Here is a 25,122-nt window from a genome sequence, read left to right on the forward strand (position 1 = left end):
ATGAGGCGGAGTGCTAGTGCTGAGGACACGGCTGCGACCAAGGCAGACGTAGTCCTTGCCTTTGTGGCCCTACCATCTAGTCAGGGTGGCACAGCAGAACCAAGTAATTAATCATAGCTGGGGAGGCGCGAAAGCAGCAGGACAAGAGTGGGAATAGCAGGGCAGGGTTGAACCTCACCCTTCAGAGGCTCCTGTGTCGGTGTCTCATCTGTGGGGTGGGAACAGCGCTCATTGAGGGCAGCCAATAAAGGTGACTTTGCTGAGCAGATAGATAGCTGAGGGCAGGGGTCTCATATGTATCCCCAGGTGGGCTTGATTCCTGCCATGAGACAGCAGCTAATGCTTTCCCTGTTCCGACTTTCAGGAATGGCTTGGCTCTTAACCTCCACCCTCCCTTCCTCTCCCGCTCTTCCAGGAGAGGCGTCCTGCTGCGACCCTGTCAGTGCAGCCTTTGAGGGCTGCTTGAGGCGGCTGTTCACACGCTGGGGGTCTTTCTGCGTCCGAAACCCTGGCTGTGTCATTTTCTTCTCGCTGGTCTTCATTGCTGTGTGTTCGTCGGGCCTGGTGTTTGTCCGGGTCACAACCAATCCGATTGACCTCTGGTCAGCCCCCAGCAGCCAGGCTCGCCTGGAGAAGGAGTACTTTGACCAGCACTTTGGGCCTTTCTTCCGGACGGAGCAGCTCATCATCCGGGCCCCTCTCACTGACAAACACACTTACCAGCCGTACCCTTCGGGAGCCGATGTACCCTTTGGACCTCCGCTTGACATACAGATATTGCACCAGGTAACCTGCTGTTTGAAGAAATAAGTCACTCCAGAGGACCTTGTGGTTTGCTGCCTTTTATATGTTGACTACTGCTGGATGGGGATTTGGGGCTGAATGTCACAGTATATCTTGAAAATTTTAGCATATAATGGCAAAGCTGCCTTTAAGTTAGGTTAAAAGAAAGTGAATGATGTAGAACTTAATGAAAATATTTATTGCTGCTCACTTTTGTATTTACTTCAGATAGTAGATCTTGCCTTTTTCTTGAAATTGAGATGAGCAGAGAAAGAAGACTTCAGTGGCATTTGTCTATTGAGGCGGGATGTATTTATTAGGAAGTCACCTTAGGAGTTTGCGAATGTTTTCTGGTGGTAACTGAAAGTAATATGCAAGGACCCAGAGGCATGAAGCCCTTACTGCTGTCCTGGGGGCTGAGGAAGGAGGTGCCAGGTCACCATCCCTGATCCAACCTGTAGGAATGAACTTATCACTGCCTGAATGTGGGCACCCAGCCTGTTTTTGGTGACAGGTGCATTTGGGGCAAGATCCATCCTGTTGCTCCTAGAAAGGCGTGTAAACCTTCCCATTGTCCCTGTCACACTTGCCTTGGAGAACTGTACCTGTGCATAAACTATACCCGCTTCTTTTTTAATGAATGTATAATCACATGGTTTTTCCTTTAAACATTGCTCATGTCTACAAGAAAATCTGAAATCTTGAAAAGCATTAAAATGGTCCTAAGACTTGGATAGAATCTTTTCTCTACCCGGTGACTGTCTGTTGCTTTTTCCAGCTTGTTGCTGAAGGTGAACAGCATAGTCATTTACCTCCAAGATCATCTTCTATGTTAGGAAATAAGGGGACACATGTAAATGGCTGTAGTGCAGAGCAAGGCAGGAGGTTTTGTGTTATTATTGAGGGGAGGGTCAGGGAGACCAGGAGACCCCTCCGCTCTCCCCTCTGGCCTGCTGGCCACTGCTGGAGCAGGGTAGAGGGAGATGGTTGTGTGTCCTGTGTTGATAGCTGTTCTGGTCATGGTGTCCCCCACCCCCTGCCGCCTCTGTGGACGCGTCTAACCAGTTTGCTGTTAGAGTGGGCCTGACCCGTTCTCTTAATGTATCGCGCCTTAATGCTCTCCCTCGTCTTAGGAAGTATTTTCCCCAAATACTCTTTGTCTTCTGACCCCTCAGGGCAATACTGACTAGTCAAGATCTGAGAGAAATGTGATGTGTTTCTGGGTTTGCTTATTTTTGAAATCTTCTTTCAGGTTCTTGACTTACAAATAGCCATCGAAAACATTACTGCCTCTTACAACAATGAGACTGTGACACTTCAGGACATCTGCTTGGCCCCGCTCTCACCATATAACACGAACTGCACCATTATGAGTGTGTTAAATTACTTCCAGAACAGCCATTCCGTGCTGGATCACAAGAAAGGGGACGACTTCTTTGTGTATGCCGATTACCACACGCACTTTCTGTACTGCGTACGGTAAGTGGCAAGAGACAGTCATTGGTGGACAGCATTCTTGGGTCTGACCTAGGGTATATGGGCATAAGCTTGTTTTATGAGCATAACCCAGAGGTGAGCAAACAGAGCAAGTCCTTGCCCTGTGAAGCTTACATCTTTTTTTTTTTTCTTTTTTTTTTTTTTTGAGACAGGGTCTTGCTGTGTCACCCAGGCTAGAGTGCAGTGGCGCAGTCTGGGCTCGCTGCAACCTCTGCCTCCGGAGTTCAAGCGATTCTCATACCTCAGCCTCCTGAGTAGTAGCTAGGACTACAGGTGTGTGCCACCACGCCCAGCTAATTTTCGTATTTTCAGTAGAGATGGGGTTTTGCCATGTTGGCCAGGCTGGTCTTGAACGCCTGACCTCAAGTGATCCCCCCCACCTCGGCCTCCCAAAGTGCTGGATTACAGGCGTGAGCTGCCACACCCAGCCGGAAGCTTACATCTTAATGGAGGGAGACGGATGATGAACACATCACATACGCTATCATGCCAGCTAGAGATTAGTGCTGTGAGGAGAAAATTAAGGCTGGACAGAGTGGGGGTACACTGCTTAAACATGGAGATGTGCACAAAGGGAGAGGAAAGGAGGACAGCTGGGCCCATCACAGGAATGCGCGTTCCCGGCAGAACCAACAGCAAGTGCAGAGCCCCGGCAGGGAGCCCTCGTGGTGCGTGATTGAGGAGTGCAGCTGCCCCTTACCCTTTACCTCGTGCCTGGGTCGCTAACACAGTGTCATGTGTCACACCCCCCACAAGATTTAAAGACAAAGGAGCCTTTGGTGCCTTTTCTTCTCTCTCAGATATATAGCCCGCTCCCCTGTAGTGCCCCAGCTGTTTGGGAGGCAGCCTCCCTGTGAGGAGTTGGGGCAGGACAGGCCCACAGTTCTAGATTGGAGGGCCCTGCAGCTGCTTCCCTTAGGAGGCGTGTCTAGCTGGGCGGGGTGCATTTATAATTGGGAATTGCCACCCCAGGAAGCTGTGCTTGGGTGACCTGTGGGGGAATCTTAAGGCTTCTTCCGGTAGGGGAAGAGCAGCACGGTGCCGGATGGGCCTACTCTCCCCGAATGCTCGGGACCTGGCCTAGGGGCATTTGTTCAGCCCGTTGAGCAACCACAGGGGCTATTTCTTCAGCATGGGAACAGAGAAATTATTCCTTGTCGCCTTTAAGGACACTGCTCAGCCAACTACTTCTCAAGAACTAAGGACTCTCACTTCTGGTTCTAAAGAACTTTGACCTTAAGTTCTGTTTGTTTGTTACTAGAGTAAGACTTTTTATTGCAGTTGGGCTATATTTACTCCGTTTCAAGAATATCACCACTAACAACATGAGTTATACTCAGGAAAACGCAATAGCTTATGCTCCATACCCTAAGCCGGCTTTCTCCACAGGGTAGACGGTACAGGCTACCTGGAAAAAAAAAAAAAGTTTAATGTTACATAATTTTGATAGTTGGATGACCATTTAATGTTACATAAATTTTATAGTTTACTCTCTGTTGCACAGATAAAAGTCAAGAAAAATGAGGGGGGCAGAGGTGCGTGAGCCTTGTGCTTCCTCAAAGCGGGCGTGGTTCCCTCCAGTGTGGAAGCAGTGCAGGGAGTGGCCGGCTCCTGGCGGCAGGGACCTGAATTGCTTTGTAGTTATGCTTGTGCGCATCCTCATAACCCCAGGCCCGCCTCTAGCGCTGTCCCCTTTCCTTTCCCTCCAGCTTTTCCTGGACTTTTTCACCTGAGAGTCCTGCAGTAACGGCAGGTGGCCTGCCCAGAACCATACGCTGACCTGCTTCTTTTCCCCATTTCGTTTAAAGGCAGTGACAGTTACCAGTTACTCAGACTTGAGGCTTTATCCCTGAATACTGTCTCGCCCTTGCCTTCCTCATGGGGTTCTTGTGGGTCTGAGCCTCTGGATGGTCTCTCAGATTTCTGCTGTGGATGAGGGGACTCAACTGCTCGCTGCAGGTCACCTGACCTCCCTCATGCCGTCACCCATCTGCTCTGACGGGCGGGTCCTGTGCAGAAGCTTCTCAGCACCTGGCCAAGTTCTAGCTGATGGTCTGTCTGGAAATGCTGGTTCCCTCTCCACTGGCCAGCTGTCTGTCTGCACTGCACTGCCAGTTGCCTCTCGCCTGGGCCATTGCACTAACATCTTCACTTACTGTTCCATCTGCTTCCTGTTTCTTTGCCATTTCCAGACCTTCTTCCACTTTACCACACGAGCTAGCTTTGTAAAACAGCTCATGACATTTCTTTCCCAGAAATCTCTCATTGTTCCCCAGTGCCTCCAGAATAAAAATCCAAACTACTTAACTGGCACTGAGTCCTTTTATTTTGCATTTGTCTGTCCATTACTCTCCCCAGACCGGCCCCCTCCTTCAGGAGCCCCCTTGGTGGGCACCCCATGCTCTAGGACAGGACATCTTTTCTTTGAATTATTTTCTTTTTTTTTTAAGAGATGGGGTCTTGCTATGTTGTCCAGGCTGGACTCAAACTCCTGGGTTATAGCCATCCTTCTGCCTCAGCTTCCTGAGCAGCTGGGATTAGGCGTCCCGCCATACCTGGCATACAAGACTTGTTAAACCACCATCTTGCTCTCATTCCCTCTCACTGTTCTCTCTCCCTCCCTTTTTCCTCCCACAGTTGTAATTGTGAGACACCCTTTTGTCCTCCCTCTTTGGTGAAATCCCCTCATCCTCAGAGGTCTGGGTCTGTCCAGTCTCTTCCTCTTGGCTACAGTTTTGCCTTTTAGTGTTTGCTCCCTTCTCTGTGCCTGCGCAGCACCATGCACCGTGTGCCACTGATGGCACCGGGCCGTATTTGCCTGCCTCTTGCCCAGGGATTCTGAGCTCCCAAAGGTGAGTGCTGAGCTGTATTATTCAACTGAGAAACCTCGGGGCCCATGTTGTCCTTAGAATACAGCCAGCCTCATCAAATGTTCGTTGTGTAAATGTTTAGGTCTCTAATGTCTTGAGGCCCTTCTAACTGGGAAGTGTTTTCTAAACTTTTTGACAGGGCCCCTGCCTCTCTGAATGATACAAGTTTGCTCCATGATCCTTGTCTGGGTACGTTCGGTGGACCAGTGTTCCCATGGCTTGTGTTGGGAGGCTATGATGGTAAGTAAGAGAAGCTTTGACTTTTCCTTTTAGGTAAAGTCATCTCGGTTTTGTCATTAGCGTCAAGTGGTAATTATGAAGATTTCATAAATTGGGCAGTTTTGTTAATTTCCTACCTCTTGAATCCCAAAATAGTATCTCCTTTGGCTTTGGGTTTGGGTTTCATTCCAGATTTAAAAGAAGTGGATTGTGTTAGCCATCTTTAGATCACACATGCCTTTGAGAAGCTGTTGAAGGCTAAGTACCTTTCCCCAGAGTAATGCAATTGCAAACCTCTGCATTGTTGTTCAGCTTCAAGGAGGTCCTGGGCCCTCGAAGCTCATTTATGGACCCTCTAGGGAGCTCATGGACCTCAGACAAGAACCCTTGTGATGGAGAAAAGCTAGTATGTGAGGTATGTGGAAGAAGAAACAAAGTTGATGGATTTTTTTCCTTCTAAACCGTCAGTTGAGTATTTGGACACTCTTATAGTGTGAAGAGCAGCTGGTTTGCTCTTTGCTGGTTCCTGTAGCACTTTAGAACCAATTGTACTTGATAAAATGAGGCGATGATTCATGTGACACCTTTGGCATCTTAAGCCAAATTACAGGCTCAGCAGGTTTTGCCCAGCCAGTGAATAACCCAGATAGGTTTTCTTCCTCACTCAGTGGCAGGGGAGAAGTTGCAATCTGTATTTAAAATTTACTCTGCGTCATAGAGGAAAACGCCATTTCTAATTGGTGGAAAAGGGATGGTGTCAGCAACTGGCTAGCCATAGGGGAAACAATTGACTTTGATCTCTGCCTTGTTCATTTCACCAAAGTAAATTCCAGATGGATAAAAAATTGAAATGTTAAGAACTGGGCTGGGCACGGTAGCTCACACCTGTAATCCCAGCACTTTGGGAGGCCAAGGCGGGCGGATCATGAGGTCAGGAGATTGAGACCATCCTGGCTAACATGGTGAAACCCTATCTCTACTAAAAATATTTTTAAAAATTAAGCTGGTGTGGTGGTGGGCACCTTTGGTTCCAGCTACTCAGGGAGGCTGAGGCAGGAGAATGGCGTGAACCCAGGAGGCGGAGCTTGCAGTGAGCCAAAATCAAGTCACTACACTCCAGCCTGGGCAACAGAGCAAGACTCCATCTCAAAAAAAAAAAAAAAAAAGTAAAAGAAATGTAAGAAGTGGAAGAAAATACAGGAGGCATTTTAAAAAATAATTTTTAAGTAGAAAAGATATTTCTAAGCAAGACACAAAACTCAGAAACCCCAAAAGGAAAGACTGATGAATTTGAGTACATGAATTTTCATTTGTGGAGAATAAACATACAGTTAAAAAAACAAAATTGGGCCGAGAGTTATTCATGCCTGTAATCCCAGCACTTTGGGAGGCAGAGGCGGGCAGATCACTTGAGCTAGGAGTTTGAGACCAGCCTGAGCAACATGGAGAAACCCTGTCTCTACAAAAAATACAAAAATTAGCTGGGTGTGGTGGTGCATGCTTGTAGTCCCAGTTACTTGGGAGGCTGAGGTGGGAGGATCACTTGAACCCAGGAGGTTGAGGCTGCAGTAAGCTGAGATTGCACCACATTCCAGCCTGGGTGACAGAGCGAGACCTTGCCAAAAAAAAACTGGACAAAAATATTAGTATGCATAGCAGACAGCATTTTCATAATAAATAAAGATCTCATCCCAGCCTGGCCAAAATGTGAAACCCCGTCTCTACTAAAAATACATAAAAATTAACCACACGTGGTGGTGTGTACCTGTAGTCCCAGCTACTCGGAGGCCGAGGCAGGAGAATCGCTTGAATCCTGGAGGCGGAGATTGCAGTGAGCCGAGATCATGCCATTGCACTGCAGCCTGGGAGACAAGAGCAAGACTCTGTCCTAAAAAAAAAAAAAAAAAAAAAAAAAAAACCTCTTGAAAATGATCAATAACCTGAAAGAAGAGTGCGTGAGGCCATGTGAAATTTAACAAAACAAGAAATACAAAAAAAAAGAATGGTTTTTATTTTATTTTTCAGAGACAGAATCTTGCTCTATTGCCTTGGCTAGTGAGTACAGTGGCATGATCTCGGCTCACTACAACCCCTGCCTCCTGGGTTCAAGTAATTCTCCTGCCTCCATCTCCTAAGTAGATGGGATTATGGGCATGCACCACCAGGCCCAGCTAATTTTTTGTATTTTTAGTGGAGACAGGGTTTTGCCTTGTTGCCCAGACTGGTCTTGAACTCCTGACCGAAGGTGATCCACCCACCTTGGCCTCCCAAAGTGCTGGGATCATAGGCATAAGCCACCACGCCCAGCCTCAGTAAATATTTTCTTGACTAATGAAAAGGGAGGCTGAGGCAGGAGGATTGCTTGAGCCGCGAAGTCAAGGCTTCAGTAAACCGTGATTGTGCCACTGCACTCTAGCCAGGGCAACAGAGTGAGACCCTGTCTCTAAAAAAGAAGAAAAAAAGGAATGAAAAATAGTTCAGCTTCTTTGGAAGGCAGTTTGGGAGAATTTATCAAAATTAGAAATGTACATAGTTTTTGATTCAGTGATGGTGCTTTAAGAATTGATTCTAGCCAGGTGCAGTGGCTCATGCCTATAACCCCAGCACTTTGGGAGGCCAAGTCAGGAGGATCGCTTGAGCCCAGTAGTTAAGTCCAGCCTGGGCAACATGACAAAATCCCATCTCTACCTAAAATACAAAAATTAACCAGCAATGGTGGTGCACACCTTTAGTCCCAGCTACTGGGAGGCTGAGGCAGGAGGACTGATTGAGTTCAGGTGGTCAAGGCCACAGACAGCCGTGATCACACCACTGCGCTTCAGCCTGGGCAACAGAACAAGACACTGTCCCCCTCTCCTGCCTCCCGCCCCCCTAAAAAAAGAATTGATTCTATAAGTATGTGTTTTACACATTAAAATATTTATAGGCTATTTATAGTAACTTCGTTTGTAATAGAAAAAAATTGCAAAACTACTCATCAGTGGGAGGATTGGCTAAAAATACTAGAAAATATTGTAGGAAAAGAATAAGGAAACTCTTTATGGAGCATCTCCAAGATACAGAATTTTAAATGTAATGTGCAGAATAGTATTTACGGTTTGTGTGGTTAAGAGGGAAAGGGGAAGAATCCGTGTGTGTGCTTGTGTGTGTGGAGCGGCTCTGGAAAGATTCGCAGATGGTATGGGGAGGAGAACTAAGACAATTAAATAGATGTTGGAGAAGGAGAGAGAATTTTCAGTAAACACCTTTCTGTTCTGTTTGAAATTGTTAACATGCATGTACTGTATCCTTTAAAAATAAAAGAATAAAAAGAATTACTCTTCCTGAATGATAACCATGCCTACCTCAGATAAAAAAATCCTTTTTATTCATTCACTGAAGTACATAAAAACTATTTCAGCAAACTTTTTTTTTGTTGTTTTTTGGTTTTTGGGTTTTTTTTGAGACGGAGTCTCACTCTGTCGCCCAGGCTGGAGTGCAGTGGCTGGATCTCAGCTCACTGCAAGCTCCGCCTCCCGGGTTCACGCCGTTCTCCTGCCTCAGCCTCCCAAGTAGCTGGGACTACAGGCGCCTGCCACCTCGCCCGGCTAATTTTTTTGTATTTTAGTAGAGACGGGGTTTCACCATGTTAGTCAGGATGGTCTCGATCTCCTGACCTCGTGATCTGCCCGTCTCGGCCTCCCAAAGTGCTGGGATTACAGGCTTGAGCCACTGCGCCCGGCCTTCAGCAAACTCTTGTTTAATCCTTAGAGCACAGAGATACAGTCCATAGCTCCACTGAGAAATCTGTGTTGTGATTTTTTCCCCTGGTATGTGTGTAATGTTCTGCATGCTTGTAATCTGCTTTTTGATGCATTTTTCCTTTCTAGATCAAAACTACAATAACGCCACTGCCCTTGTGATTACCTTCCCTGTCAATAACTACTATAATGATACAGAGAAGCTCCAGAGGGCCCAGGCCTGGGAAAAAGAGTGAGTCACTCATGGGTGTGAGCAGACTGTCCTTGCATTGTGGGAAGCTAGACACTTGCAGCAAGCACTTAAACTTCCTTTTCTAAATTAACCAATGGCAGGTCTGAGTTATGTAATTTTGTTCACTTGGTGCTAATGATGCTAAGTAGAAACTGTAAATACGTTTACCTTTGAGCAGATGCTTTAAACATCTCTCCCTCCACCGGAATGCAAAAGTGTGCAAAAAAAGGTTCCTTGCATTGTTTTTACTTATTTCATTTATTTTTTGAGACTGGGTTCACTCTTGCCTAGGCTGGGGTGCGGTGACTCAATCTCAGCTCACTGCAGCCTCAACCTCCTAAGCTCAAGTGGTCCTCCCACGTCAGCCTCCCAAGTAGCTGAGACTACATGTGCATGCCATCACACCCAGCTAATTTTTGTATTTGTTTGTAGAAACAGGGTTTTGCCATGTTCCCCAGGCTGGTCTTGACCTCCTGACCTCAGGTGATTCACCCTCCTCGGCTTCCCAAAGTGCTGGAATTACAGGTGTGAGCCACTGCACCCAGCCACCTGCATTGTTCTCTATCAGCAAAACTTGGGACCATGCTGAATGTACTTAATAAGGAATGAATACAATAGAATATTGTGCTGTCATAAAAGACAGTGAAGTAAATAAATGGTTCACAATGTATATTTATATAAATATATATTGTTTATGCTGCTGTCCATGCTTAGAAAAAAATATCAAGCAAATGACCTGAGAAATTAACTGTGTTTGTAACCTCTGGAGAATGGGAAGAGAGGACTTTGGAGACCAGGTTGCACTTTGTACCCTCCAGTACTTTTTAAAACATGTTTTACTGAGATATGGTACATGCATCATACAGTTCACCCACTTAAAATATACAGTTCAGGCTGGGAATGGTGGCTCACACTTGTAGTCCCAGCACTTTGGGAGGCTCACTTGAGGCCAGGAGTTCAAGACCAGCCTAGGCAATGTAGTGAGGCATGTCTCTAAAAAAAAAAAAAGTAAAAAGAAAAATTTAAAAAGAAAAAAAGTGTACAATTCAATAGCTTTACTATATTCACATATATGTGCAACCATCACCACAGTCAATTTTAGGAACATTTTCATTACTCCACAATAAAACTCTGCACCCTTTAACTAACACCCTCCATCTTTTCATCCTCCTATCCACAGCCCTAGGCAACCACTAAAATACTCTCTGTCTCTGGAGATTGTCCTATTCTGGACTTTTATGCGCATAGAATAATATGTGGACTTTTTTGTCTGGCTTTTGTTGAACATAAAATTCTCAAGGTTCATTCATGTTGTGGACATAATATTCTCAAAGTTCATTCATGTTGTGGCATGTATCAGTACTCCATTCCTTTTCATTCCATTGTATGGATATACCACACTGTGTGCATTTATCAACTGATGCACATTTGGGCTGTTTCCATTTTGGCTATCATGAATAACGCTGCTATGAACACTTGAGTACAAGTTCTTGTGGATGTGAGTTTTCATTTCTTTTGGGTACATACCTAGTAGTAGAATTGCTGAGTCATAGGGTAAGTCCACTTTGAATAATTTGAAGAACTGCCAGACCATTTTCCAAAGTGGCTATAGTGCTTTATATCACCACCAGCAGTCCATGAAACTTCCAGTTTCTTCGCATCCTCGCCAATGCTTTTTATTATCTGACTTTGTGATTCTAGCTGTCTTCATGGGTGTGAAGTGCTATCTCATTGTGGTTTTGATTTAGTAGACTGAATGCATTTTTTTTTTTTTTTTTTTTGAGATAGCGTCTTGCTCTGTCACCCAGGCTGGAGTGCAGTGGCATGATCTCAGCTCACTGCAGCGTCTGCCTCCCAGGTTCAAGTGATTCTCGTGCCTCAGCCTCCCAAGTAGCTGGGATTACAGGCACCTGCCACCATACCCGGCTAATTTTTGTATTTTTAGTAGAGACGGGCCTTCACCATGTTGGCCAGGCTAGTCTCGAACTCTTGACCTCAGGTGATCTGCCAGCCTCAGCCTCCCAAAGTACTGGAATTACAGGCGTGAGCCACCGTGCCCAACCCTAAACTTAAATTCAGTATGTATGGAACCTTAACTGTAATCTGATAGTCTCCAGTATAGAAGATCCTAATGCAGTGGCTGGGCATGGTGCTTGTAATCCCAGCACTTAGGGAGGTGGAGGCAGGAGGAGTGCCTGGAGGCCAAGAGTTCGAGACCAGCCTGCACAACATGACAAAGACCTCATCTCTACAAAAAAAAATTTTTTTTTTTGAGACGGAGTCTCGCTCTGTCGCCCAGGCTGGAGTGCAGTGGCCGGATCTCAGCTCACTGCAAGCTCCGCCTCCCGGGTTCACGCCATTCTCCTACCTCAGCCTCCCGAGTAGCTGGGGCTATAGGTGCCCGCCACCTTGCCCGGCTAGTTTTTTGTATTTTTTAGTAGAGACGGGGTTTCACCGTGTTAGCCAGGATAGTCTCGATCTCCTGACCCAGTGATCCACCCGTTTCGGCCTCCCAAAGTGCTGGGATTACAGGCTTGAGCCACCGTGCCCGGCCACAAAAAATTTTTAAAATTAGCCAGGCATGGGGATACATCTCTGTAGTGCCAGCTACTCAAGAGGCTGAGGCAGGAGGATCCCTTAAGCCCAGGAGTTCGAGACTGCAGTGAGCTATAATTGTGCCACTGTACTCCAGCTGAGGCAACAGATTGAGACTCTATTTCAAAACAAGAACAAAAGCAAATGAAGGATCCTAATGCAGGATAAAGGTTAAGAAAACATGGCCTTTGAACCGGGCACAGTGGCTCATGTCTGTAATCCCATCACTAGGAGAGGCTGAGGCAGGTGGATCACTTAAGGTCAGGAGTTTGAGACCAGCCTGGCCAACATGGTGAAACCCTGTCTTTACTAAAACTACAAAAATTAGCCGGTCCTAGTGGCGCACGCCTGTAGTCCCAGCTACTCAGGAGGCTGAGGCAGGAGAAGCACTCGAACACGGGAGATGGAGCTTGCAGTGAGCCGAGATCGCACCATTGCACTTCAGCCTGGGTGACAGAGCGAGACTCGGTCTCAAAACAAAAAAAAGAAAACGTGGCCTTTGTATCATGAAAGTTGGGAAGAAGTTTCTTACTTAGCTGTCACTAAGTTTTAACTAAAAATATAGCATTTTGCTTACCTTTTAGGTTTATTAATTTGGTGAGAAACTACAAGAATCCCAATCTGACCATTTCCTTCAGTGCTGAACGAAGTATTGAAGATGAACTAAATCGTGAAAGTGACAGTGATATCTTCACTGTTGTAATTAGCTATGCCATCATGTTCCTATATATTTCCCTAGCCTTGGGGCACATCAAAAGCTGTCGCAGGCTTCTGGTAAGTGGGGGATATGTATATGTTAGAGGTTAACAGCAGTGCACAGTGTAACGTCATGTTTTTGCCTCTTTATTCTTAATCCATTATGTTTAAAACTGCCGTAAATTCCCCCATGTTTTAATTGTATGTAACATTTCTGTTGCCTACATCTGTTTTCTTCAGTTCCAGCTTTTTGGTTTATCTTAAAGTTTATTTCACATAATCCAGTTTTTTCTTATTTGTCCAGTCCATCACCTAAGAATGCAAATGCATAACATGTTGCCTGGGCAGACCCAGAAATGTTTACAAGTCCTCTCTGAAACACATAATTGTAGTTTTAACTCTAGGTTTGATACAGCCCTGTAAAGTAAAAAGGAGGACCTTTTAGTAACAAGTGGGACAGACAGCCCTGTAACTAACTGGTGATTGTGTCTTTGTCGCCCCTCTCAGGTGGATTCGAAGATCTCACTAGGCATCGCGGGCATCCTGATAGTGCTGAGCTCGGTGGCTTGCTCCTTGGGCATCTTCAGCTACATTGGGTTGCCCTTGACCCTCATTGTGATTGAAGTCATCCCGTTCCTGGTGCTGGCTGTTGGAGTGGACAACATCTTCATTCTGGTGCAGGCCTACCAGGTATACTTCCGTATTCTCACGGGGCTCAGCATCTGTCCAAGTTTCGGGGTGTGAATGGCTGCTGGGCTCCGCATTCGTGAATGTGGCCTGTGAGGGTGTTTTGTTTCCTTTCCTTGTGTGGCTCTTCGGTCTTCCTGACTTGCTGTGGACATCTTAGGACCAAGAATTTCACCCCTCTTTTTGGTTGATGAAATAGTAGAAATAGAGTAAGAATTTTGTTTTAAATTGTATCTTTAAATAGTGTCTTTTAATAGTATCTTTTCATTTTAAATAGTATCATGTGTACAAGAAGGGCTAACACACTTTTGGAAAATATTTTGGGTACGACTACTATTGAAATTATTTTCAGCATAGTATAGAATGTTAGATTCATTTTGCTCAAAGGTGCCACTAAAAAGGCAAAAGGTCAACACGTGTCCAGCTGCTGTAGAAGGTGGTCTCAGTCATCCTGTAGATCCGACCTGGGCGGAGACTCCGTGCACTTGAGAGTGATGGTCAGTGGTCCAGTCCCCTGCCGCCTGTGTATTTTCCTGATAGTGTGGCTCAGCTTTCCCTTTAGTTTCTCACGTGGTACCTAGCTGCGTAGTGTAGAAATACTCTGAGTGAATTAACGTGAGAACATTGGAGTCCCCCACCGAAGTTTATATGCTTAGAAGACACTGCTAATCATCTGCTAATCATTTATCTTTACCCTTGAGTTAACACAAGGCAGCAAGAAGTGGTGGTGTTATTGAGAAATTTTAATGTTGCTTTTTTTTTTTTTTTTTTTTAAAGAGAGATGAACGTCTTCAAGGGGAAACCCTGGATCAGCAACTGGGCAGGGTCCTAGGAGAAGTGGCTCCCAGTATGTTCCTGTCATCCTTTTCTGAGACTGTAGCATTTTTCTTAGGTAATTATGCTTTCAATCCTACCAGTCCTGTAGTTCGCTGAGCCTGGAGAAAGAAGGAGCTGGGTATCTGAACATGTCCCTTTGTGTTGCCTCTATTTTTTTTTTTTTTCCTTTTTTCTCTTCTCCGAGATGGAGTCTCACTCTGCCACCCAAGCTGGAGTGCAGTGGTGTAATCTCGGTTCACTGCAGCTTCCGCCTCCCGGGTTCAAGCGATTTTCCTGCCTCAGCCTCCCAAATAGCTGAGATTAAAGGCACGCACCATCACACCGTTAATTTTTTGCATTTTTTAGTAGAGACAGGGTTTCCCCTGTTGGCCAGGCTGGTCTTGAACTCCCGACCTCAGGTGATCCACCTGCCTCGGCCTCCCAAAGTGCTGAGATTACAGGCGTGAGCGCCCGTGCTCAGCCTGTGTTGTCTCCTTTTTAAAGCTTTGTTCTGCACTAGGAAAGTATCACTGAATGGACCACAGAACAATTGGCAGCAGTATCTTAGGTGTGATTTTGCAAGTGGCTTCCTTCTCATTTAACTGTCAGGACAGCAGTGATGTTGGGGTTCAGGGTGAAAGAGACCTAGAGTTCATCTTGCCACTTTCCCCTTTTGGTAGCCACTGGGAATGTTGATAGTTGAAAATAGCATCCTTGAGTAGCTACCGAATCCTTCTCCACATGACACTCTAAGCAGCAGCTCCCAAATCCACAGGCACTCGCTTACAAGATGTTTGCCATTGTTTTCAAAGGCAGTCTTTCTCTTCTCTGCACACAACTCATTGGGGAAGCAGCCTTGTTAATGACCAGAAGCTCTTGACTCACCGCATTACAAGGAGCCAGAATAAGCTGGAACAAAGTCAGCACTTGTGTGTTTCTTTCACATAGAGAATCATCAAATAGCCTCACTAGGGGGGCTGCCTGCCCCATCTCTGAAGTGTAGTAAGAGCAGAATGACTCTGTCCGCTATAGAGGAGGCTGGACCGGAATCACTCAGTCCAAAGAAGACCGTCCACAGGCCACAAACTGCAGTGCCTACGTGGCTGCAAGGTCAGCTTAATCAGGGCCATTGTAAGGTCATCGTAGGTGGTAGTCTCAACACAGATACAACGCTAGCTTGTTGTTCTTCATTTCCACAAAGCCATGTGCTTTTGAAACCTGTAGCCCTGTAGTTCCTTTTGACAAACACAGGTGCAGGAAAAAAAAAAAAAAAAAACTTTCTTTTTTTCACTTCTATTATAAGAAAACCAGTGCAAGTGTGATGATAATAGCAGCAGAAACTGTGCCTCAAGGTTGGAGTGACCTTGGGACAGTAGGAACGAGTAGGGATTGTGGCAGCCCAAGTACACGTGTCCTGTCTGAAAAGAGTTCTGTGTGGCCAACCCAGTGCTACAAGGTCTGTTTTGTTGTTGTTGTTGTTTTTCTTCCAAGAAAAGCTGTGAATCTAGATTTTTTGTGTAAAATGTCATTGTTAAATATTGGCAACTTACTAAAAAAAAAGTTTTTTAATCTTAAGATGGGTTGATAGAGTGTGGACTGAATAGGAACCATCTGATTCATGGGCTGCCAGTTTGCACTTTCCATGTCTTACCCTCAGGCCTCTGATCCTCACTCGACTGTCGATTATCTCTTAACTAAACTGGGAGGCTAATAGTGTTGATGTAATAAATGGAAAATACTGTCCCTTTTGTACAGTGAAGCATAGAAGGTACTATAAGAAATGGCCTTTATTAGTGGTTCTCAAATTTTAATGTGCATGAATTTGCCGTGAACCTGAGTATAGTAGAATTGGGGTTGAATTCCTGTCATAACTTAGCTAGGATGGGGCTCCCCAAATGGTCTGGTGCTGAGTGCGTTTTGAAAAGCACTGGCTTATTGCCTCCTGTCCCAGTTCTGGTGTAATGTCCAGCCGCAGCTTGCCTTCTCATGCATTTGGCCTGTGCTGGCTCCTTGTATCTGTACACGCACATGAACATAAGACCTGCAGAGAGCCCCCTGCTGTAAACAGAAGTGACGCAGAGCCCCTCTCCCCCGGCAGGAGCAATGTCCGTGATGCCAGCCGTGCACACGTTCTCTCTCTTTGCGGGACTGGCAGTCTTCATTGACTTTCTTCTGCAGATTACCTGTTTCGTGAGTCTCTTGGGGTTAGACATTAATCGTCAAGAGGTAAGTTGGTGCCAGGATTATAGTCTATTTAATTTGAGTCTAGAATCTAGAGGAAGCAGCTAGCAGGTATAACCTTTGTTCCCCTCTGTGCCCTCAGAAAAATCGGCTAGACATCTTTTGCTGTGTCAGAGGTGCTGAAGATGGAACAAGCGTCCAGGCCTCAGAGAGCTGTTTGTTTCGCTTCTTCAAAAACTCCTATTCTCCACTTCTGCTAAAGGACTGGATGAGACCAATTGTGGTATGCGCTTCTCTGTGGCTTTTCTCTTTCTCTCACTGAAACAGATGATCACACGCCTTCTAAGAAGTCAGACAGCCTGGGAAGGAGATTCTTACAGCTGTTAAATATATCTAAAAAAAAAAAAAAGCAAAAGCAAATATGGAACAATAGATAAAATGTTTTGCCCATGAGCTTTTATCAGTCCATATAAACAAGAGTTTTCTTTAAGTTTTTTATTTTGAACTAGTTTCAGATTCACAGAAAGTTGCAAAGAAACTTTTATTTTTCCTTTAATGATGAGGAAATAGAAGCCAAGACAGGTGAAGTGGTTTGCCCCAAGTCACTAAGCCCATAAGTGGCAGAGTCAGGATTTGCACCCGGGAACTTGGACTCTGGGTGCTGTGGTCTCACCCACTGCCCTGTATTCCCTACTAACCTGTCATTTAAGCTTTTCCATTTAAAAAAAATCCTGCTTTTTGTATATGCTTAAGATTTTATTTCTGGTTGTAAGCTTATTATACTCAGCAGTCTCTGTCTTGTGATTCATTTGTTGTTCCAGATAGCAATATTTGTGGGTGTTCTGTCATTCAGCATCGCAGTCCTGAACAAAGTAGATATTGGATTGGATCAGTTTCTTTCGATGCCAGATGTAAGATGACTTCCTTTTCTTTTTAACTTCTTTAGCTGATGATGAATACATTTTTCAAAACATGCATGTGGGTGTTTCAAGCAAGTGCCTGCTTCTAACTGCGAATGGTGACAGGGTTTCCAGGGTTAGGAGAACTGCCCAGTGCACTGCCAGTGTGGGCTGCTTGGCATTCTCACTGAGCCCCTCTGGGCACAGCTGCAGAACACGAACAACCGGTCTTATGAGGTTACTTTAGGAGGTGCTCTTCTGATTGTGGGGCTAGCAGGAGGGGCACCCTGCGGCCCTGGGGGCAGGACTGGCAGTGTTAGGAATCATGAGTCCAGCTGGAGGCATCTCAGCCAGCAGCCTCCTGGCACCCTCCTGTTCTCCGTGATCCTCACCTTGCTTGGTTACTATCAGAGTACTGTCACTCTCTCCTATTCTTTGTCTTTCAGGACTCCTACGTAGTGGATTATTTCAAATCCATGAGTCAGTACCTGCATGCGGGTCCGCCTGTGTACTTTGTCCTGGAGGAAGGGCACGACTACACTTCTCCCAAGGGGCAGAACATGGTGTGCGGTGGCATGGGCTGCAACAACGATTCCCTGGTGCAGCAGATATTTAATGCGGCGCAGCTGGACAACTAGTCAGTACCGCCTCGTCTTGTACTTCAGAAGCATTGGGGGGGCTCTCAGCCAGGCCATCAGCTCAGGCCTGAAATGTCTCACTGAGAATAGACTTTCTTGGAAAAGTTGTTTTTACGCAAAATGTATGTTAAATCTGGCTTTACCTTAACAAAACCTTTGAAAGGACTAATTTACCACCTAATAGTTGGAAGGTTGTTTTCATTAAGTGCTCATGTAGTTTTTCTTTTGACTGTTAGCAGCATAAAGTGTAGAAGAGGAAGTGAAGTTTTAAGAAAAGTACTGAAACTGAAGACTTCCCCCCTATGGAGCAGCTCAGTAACCCTGTCTCTCCTCTCTAGTACCCGGATAGGCTTCGCCCCCTCGTCCTGGATCGACGATTATTTCGACTGGGTGAAGCCGCAGTCATCTTGCTGTCGAGTGGACAACATCACTGACCAGTTCTGCAATGCTTCAGGTACTTTCATCTCCTTTACCAAATCTTTCCCTTTTTGCTGAAAAATTTTCAAATTATCATTTAAAAATCATTTGCATCGTGCCTCAGTTTATACCTATTTGTTTATCAAAGCTGGGTCTCCCTCCCTGTGTCATCGTTCCTTTCCTCAGTCATTCATTCTGAAATTGTCACGTCGTTCCTGGCTCAGACAGCTGCGCTCGGGGCTGCAGGCTGAACAAGGGTTCCTGCCTCAGGCAGCTGCCCTCAGGGCTGAACAAGGCCCACTTCTTGGAAGTGTGGTTTCCAGATAAGGTTTCTCATCCTGTCCTGACTCCAGCGATTGCCTCTCAGGATTGGTACCTGGCCTTAGCTTCTCAGAGGAGGGCTTTTCTTTATCACTTTGCCCTATGGTTTTATAGGAGCATCGAGGTTGCCCTGGAATTTTCTTAATAAAAACATGGACGCCCCGGGCTCTGACCAGTCAAGGCCATACTTGAAGGAGGAGACCTACTTCAGGGCAAAAACGATGCAAAGTATGCCTAAGATGAAAATGGTATTTCAGATCATTAAACTATGACATTGACATATGGCTGAAGCTTTTAGATAAGGGGAAAGATTATCCCTCACTAGTAAGGAAAATAATTGGTAGTTGAGAAAGTAATGCCCCTCACTGTCAGTATTTTTAAATGTGTTACAAAAAATCTGGAGACCTATTCTTCTAACAGTCCTCCCTGCACGTCTCCACCAGTGGTTGACCCTGCCTGCGTCCGCTGCAGGCCTCTGACTCCGGAGGGCAAACAGAGGCCGCAGGGTGGAGACTTCATGCGATTCCTGCCCATGTTCCTTTCGGATAACCCTAACCCCAAGTGCGGCAAAGGGTAAGTGCTCCTGCCGTTGCAGATAAGCGTCCACTGCAACTTCAATCTGCAATAGAAAACTAGGAGAGGACTGGGCTAAAACAGTTGCATGGGAACATCCTCTTCTCTGCCCCACCCTGTCCTGGTCCTTTGGTGGAAGCAGGGAAACCAAAAACACCTTTTTTGTTTGTTTGTTTTGTTTTGTTTGTTTTTTTTTTTTGAGACGGAGTCTCGCTCTGTCGCCCAGGCTGGAGTGCAGTGGCGCGATCTCGGCTCACTGCAAGCTCCGCCTCCCGGGTTCACGCCATTCTCCCGCCTCAGCCTTCCAAGTAGCTGAGACTACAGGCGCCCACAACCGCGCCCGGCTAGTTTTTTGTATTTTTAGTAGAGACAGGGTTTCACCGTGGTCTCGATCTCCTGACCTCGTGATCCGCCCGCCTCGGCCTCCCAAAGTGCTGGGATTACAGGCTTGAGCCACCGCACCCGGCCCTGAAAACACCTTTTTAAGAAAATGCCTCAGGCTGGGCACGGTGGCTCACCGAGGCGGGCAGATCACGAGGTCAGGAGATCGAGACCATCCTGGCTAACACGGTGAAACCCCATCTCTATTTAAAAAATACAAAAAAACCAACCTGACGTGGTGGCGGCGCCTGTGTTCCCAGCTACTCGGGAGGCTGAGGCAGGAGAATGGCGTGAACCCGGGAGGCAGAGCTTGCAGTGAGCAGAGATGGCACCACTGCACTCCAGCCTGGGCGACAGAGCGGACTCCGTCTCAAAAAAAAAAAAAAAAGAAAATGCCTCATAGTGTTCGACTGATCGTATCTTAGCATGGCATTCACATCTCATGCTCTCTCTGCGTCCTACCCCCACGTGGGCATGAGAATGAACGCAGATTCCTGTGCACATTCCGAGCGGGGGTGATGGGGTGAATGGCCTGCTGGTAATCCAGGCCTGAAGGAACTCAGCCTGTTCAGTTGTGCTGATGGCAGCTGCGGCGTCATCTTAGCTTTGGTAACGTTATCCCACATTAAGGTTGCGATTCTTTTAGTCCTGTCATGGTCCTTGCCAGCCCATCCGTGTATGGGGTTATGTGCTATCTCACTCCCCCATCCAGCCAGGCATTCAGTTACCCATGGAAGCCAGATATATGGCCCAGAAGTCTCTGGGATTTGGAAGCTTTGGGAAGCAGAAGATGAGTATCCCCATGTATGTTAGGTAAACCCTGAACTTAGGTTTTTCATAAGAACATACATCTGACCAGAGTCACATCAGCGAATCATCGCTATCATGCATGTGTGTTGAGACCTATTCTAGGTACCATGGGATGACTCCCCCTAGAAGTAAAGTAGAAATGAATCTTGCGTATTGATTTACTCACTGACTGATGCTTTGGCCTACATAAAATAAGCTGAAGTAGATTCCGTTTTTCTGAAGGCAGTAGCCAGCGTTCCTGGGGAGCCTCCAGGGTGCCAGCGTCATGCCGGCCACTCCCTGACATTATTCCATTTATCACCACACAGCCTTGCATAGGTGGTGGTATACCCATTTACAGAAGAGGAGACGGGCTCAGAGGAGGTCATTTTGCTCAGGGTTACATGACCAGTAAGTGGCAGGGCCAAAGTTGTTCCCGGGCCCTTGCCCTTTCCTGCCTGCTGTTATGCAACAGGACTGAGTAAACTGTACGTTTGATTATACCTGAAACCAGGTGGAGAAACAGCAGCTATGTACCGAAGAACCCAGAGCAATCAAGAAAGCCCATCTGGCTGGGCACAGTAGCTTACGCCTGTAATCCCAGCATTTTGGGAGGCTGAGGCGGGCGGATCACCTGAGGTCAGGAGTTCAAGACTAGCCTGGCCGACATGGCAAAACCCTGTCTCTACCAAAAAAAATACAAAATTAGTTGGGCATGGTGGCAGGTGCCTGTAATCCCAGCTATTCGGGAGGCTGAGGCAGGGAGAATTGTTTGAACCGGAAGGCGGAGGTTGCAGTGAGCCGAGATTATGCCACTGTAATCCAGCCTGGGCTACAGAGCAAGACTCTGTCTCAAAAAAAAAAAAAAAAAAAAAAAAAAGCCAGTCTGAGCGAGAACAAGCTAAACCTTTGGTATTCCCTTATTCGGGGGCCTTCCTCATCCCTGTAATGTACGGCTGGGTCTGACCTCAGCCCAGGGTCAGGTGATTCTGCTTAGCCTCCAGTACTCAGATTCTGCTGATACTTTGCAAGACCTGGACTCTGACACCCAGGATGCTTTCCTCAGGGGACATGCTGCCTACAGCTCCGCAGTTAACATCCTCGGCAATGGCACCAGGGTCGGAGCCACGTACTTCATGACCTACCACACTGTGCTGCAGACCTCTGCTGACTTTATTGATGCTCTGAAGAAAGCCCGACTTATAGCCAGTAATGTCACCGAAACCATGGGCATTAATGGCAGTGCCTACCGGGTATTTCCCTACAGGTAAAGCCTGACCTTTTTCAGTGGGGTTTGCCCAGCAAAGGGCCTACACTGGGCGGGAATGGGGAGGGTTCCCTTGGCAAGATGCCGATTTTCAGGTTGGGTTCTGGCCCCCACTCCGTTCCGAGCACAGGGCAATATATCAAAGGAAATGGGTGCTGGGCAAGGGGCTTCAGAATCTAAAGCCTCTCTGAAGGCCTGAGGGCCAGAGACACAGAACTTGATCTCTGCGCTACCACACGGCTGCAAGAGACACACACTGGAAAATGGCTCAAGGCAAGGGGGCGCTTGGAGAGCAGGTGGCTTAGAGCGGGGCCAGGCCCACATCCTTGGCCAGCAATGGACCAGAATCCCCAACTGCTGGTTATTTGGGATGTTGCCTGTTTGTAGACTTTTTATATTGTTAGGGTTTTTTTTTTCCCAGCAAGAAAAGTATTATGTATGACATGGTGAATTTGAAAACTGTAGAAAGGTAGGAGAAACAAGTGATTTATTTTTCCTGCCTGCCCATGATCTCGCTTAAAGCAAGAAGGCCTGGATTTGTTTGGAAGAAGTTAAGAGCCGATTAGCTCCACAAGAAAATAAATGAAAGCATTTTTTCCTCAGGCCTTGCACGGACCCCGCTGAGCCTGAGGTAGTGTGTCAGGATAGATCAGGATTCGTTTTTGTTTTTTTTTTTTGTCCCCCAGAATGCTGTGGAATGCTCTCTGTAAATGTCTATAAAATAGCATAGATTGGGCTTATAAACAAAAACTTTATCAAAAATACACATTTTACATGACTGCTGGGCCCTTCTCTGGGTGGTCAGTGGCCACGAGAGGGCGAGTGAGTCGCTTTCGATGAGTCTTGTAGACAGCCAGCAAGGTTTTCTGCAAGGGATGTTTCCTGAGGGAGTCTGACCGCCTGGCAGTGGTGACAGGATGAACATGTAGTGTTTGGGAGTGAGAGCGAGCTTTAACGAGGCCTCCCCCCTCCTCTCCAGTGTGTTTTATGTCTTCTACGAACAGTACCTGACCATCATTGACGACACTATCTTCAACCTCGGTGTGTCCCTGGGCGCGATATTTCTGGTGACCATGGTCCTCCTGGGCTGTGAGCTGTGGTCTGCAGTCATCATGTGCACCACCATCGCCATGGTCTTGGTCAACATGTTTGGAGTTATGTGGCTCTGGGGCATCAGTCTGAACGCCGTGTCCTTGGTCAACCTGGTGATGGTGAGTCCTTGTCCACTCTCAATTTGTCCCTAGCTCCTGTTTCACTTAGGGGAATTGCTGTCTTGGATTCCATGTAAACCCTAAGATGGAAGAAGATACCAAGTCTGGCGCTCGCTCTTGGCGCACATGGAGAGGCAGGATGAGTGCTGGATGGTGGTGGGACAGGGCGTAGAGGGAGCGAGCATTGAGTTGAACATCTGGGAGCATAAGCACATTACAGGGAATTCTGTTCAGTTTTTTCTCTTGTCCCATTCCTTGCGGCTATACTAGTATACCTGATGGTGCCTCTGACCATGGCAATGTGATTTCCTGGCCTAGTTCCGGCCTATTCCACCTGTAATTTGTTGTTCTTTAGAGATTGCACAAGCCTGTAGCCTAATGACAGCAGCGTGTTCACTTTTTGCTTAGAAAATTGCAGCCCGCCCCAGGAGCTCTCTGACCAGTGCCTTCTGCCTCCCATGTGGTTGTCAGGTGCTTTTCATCATTAAAGATGAGAGCACTGGAGAATATATTCATGGAAAATAGAACAGGGTATCTGTACTCTCAGATGTGAACCCTGCTTCAGATAGGGGAGCAGCGAGGTCCAAGAAAAGAAGTTGTGACAATGCGCCAGCTCGGTGCAGGTGGGGTGACCTTAAGGCGTTCCAGCAATTTCTTCTGATCAAAACAAACATGCCACAGAAAACCAGGCTTTTGGCTGTGTGTAGAGAGGGCCCCAGAAAGTTCCTGGTACAGTCTAGATTGGTGTGATGGAGGCCTTATAAGTCCAATGGGATGCTTGGCCTCCTCTAGCACCCAGGGTGCCCTGGTAATTAGCCCCCATCCTGGGAACAGGGTGACTGCCTAGGGTCTTCAACAGGAAGAGAGCCATCATCCTAAAGGCAGTGCTTTATTTCAGAGCTGTGGCATCTCCGTGGAGTTCTGCAGCCACATAACCAGAGCGTTCACGGTGAGCACGAAAGGCAGCCGCGTGGAGCGTGCAGAAGAGGCACTCGCCCACATGGGCAGCTCCGTGAGTACCCTGAGCAGGGCCACGCCAGCAGAGTTGCACCCTGAAGTGTCCTGCTTAGTGACTGAAGAGTCTGGATCCTGTACTTAGAAAGCAGCTCCTAAGGATTGCAAGCTTTCAGGCAATTCATGAATTAGCTGCCACATCATGAACAGAACAGATGTTCTGTAGCACTGTACCTGTCGGTGCGGCTCCTTTTTAGGTGGCAGTGTGCTGAAGCAGGAAAATAACAGAAAAGTTAAACGTGAGACAGCTGCCAGTCTTTTCCATTTAAAATGCAGGCAGGGGAGCCCGGGCCAGAACCCAGCGTGTGATGTGCGGTTGGTGCCTGGAGAGTCGTCTTGGTTCAACTCTACACCCTGGCTTAGCCTATCTCTTTACCACTGTAGAAAATACTTGGTAAAGAGTAAAACTAAAACTTTGTTTCGTAACACTTTTAAATATTTTTCACTTGAGAACATATTCAATTTAGAGACACAATGCGGCGTCTATGCAGAATACACAGCTTTTACCTTGGTCATACCTCTCCCCCGGGATCATAAGGCAGCAGATTAAATAGTGTTAGGTAGTAGATGATGCTACCTGGGTTCAGTTCCCATTGCTTTGGACCTTGAATATTAAGAAATCCCCATAAGGGCTGGGCACGGTGGCTCATGCCTACGTAATCCCAGCACTTTGGGAGGCCAGCGCGGGCAGACCACTTGAGGCCAGGGGTTCGAGACCAGGCTGGCCAACATGGTGAAACCCCATCTCTATTAAAAATACAAAAATTAGCCAGGCATGGTGGCGCACACCTATAATCCCAGCTACTCGGGAGGCTGAGGCAGAAAAATCACTTGAACCTGGGGGAAATCCTTGTAAGGAAGTGTTTCCATTACAGGTTGGTAAAAGTGGTGTCTAACACAGTATCTCTTCTTTTAGGTATTCAGTGGAATCACGCTTACAAAATTTGGAGGGATTGTGGTGTTGGCTTTTGCCAAATCTCAAATTTTCCAGATATTCTACTTCAGGATGTATTTGGCTATGGTCTTACTGGGCGCCACTCACGGATTAATATTTCTCCCTGTCTTACTCAGTTACATAGGTAAGAGTTCTTGTCTTAAAAGGGTGGCGTAAGAGGAAGCACATTACTGAAAGGGGATTCTGTCCTGAGGCATTCAAGTATTTGAACTCATACTAATGGTCATTTGATAAATTATACTGAGTAAAAAAAAATTCTTCTAAGAGAAAAAACCCATCCAGGGGCTTCATGATGGTGCAGACTACTTCACTAGTAAGTTGCTGATGTTTTTTCTGGAGGC

General features: G+C 46.6%; 1 protein-coding gene across 4 annotated transcripts in view; it reads left to right on the forward strand.

Annotated features, from left to right (window-relative positions):
* The window catches only part of NPC1 (NPC intracellular cholesterol transporter 1), a 59,012-nt gene that overhangs the window by 28,475 nt on the left and 5,415 nt on the right, over positions 1-25,122 (forward strand). For 2 of the 4 annotated variants that reach the window (XM_077975003.1, XM_015121667.3), the window contains exons 8-24: positions 365-786; positions 2,036-2,262; positions 5,290-5,390; positions 9,239-9,341; positions 12,521-12,710; positions 13,140-13,322; positions 14,097-14,211; positions 16,234-16,361; positions 16,459-16,599; positions 17,138-17,227; positions 17,662-17,852; positions 18,192-18,307; positions 19,035-19,164; positions 21,401-21,601; positions 22,581-22,812; positions 23,711-23,824; positions 24,743-24,905. In XM_077975003.1, coding sequence (XP_077831129.1) covers positions 365-786; positions 2,036-2,262; positions 5,290-5,390; positions 9,239-9,341; positions 12,521-12,710; positions 13,140-13,322; positions 14,097-14,211; positions 16,234-16,361; positions 16,459-16,599; positions 17,138-17,227; positions 17,662-17,852; positions 18,192-18,307; positions 19,035-19,164; positions 21,401-21,601; positions 22,581-22,812; positions 23,711-23,824; positions 24,743-24,905 — 2,847 coding nt within the window. The remainder of the gene's footprint in view (positions 1-364; positions 787-2,035; positions 2,263-5,289; positions 5,391-9,238; positions 9,342-12,520; positions 12,711-13,139; positions 13,323-14,096; positions 14,212-16,233; positions 16,362-16,458; positions 16,600-17,137; positions 17,228-17,661; positions 17,853-18,191; positions 18,308-19,034; positions 19,165-21,400; positions 21,602-22,580; positions 22,813-23,710; positions 23,825-24,742; positions 24,906-25,122) is intronic. The other 2 variants (XM_077975004.1, XM_015121669.3) reach the window with 1 other exon arrangement.

This window comes from Macaca mulatta, chromosome 18, assembly GCF_049350105.2.
Source record: "Macaca mulatta isolate MMU2019108-1 chromosome 18, T2T-MMU8v2.0, whole genome shotgun sequence".
In the NCBI taxonomy this organism is placed as follows: Eukaryota; Metazoa; Chordata; class Mammalia; order Primates; family Cercopithecidae; genus Macaca; species Macaca mulatta.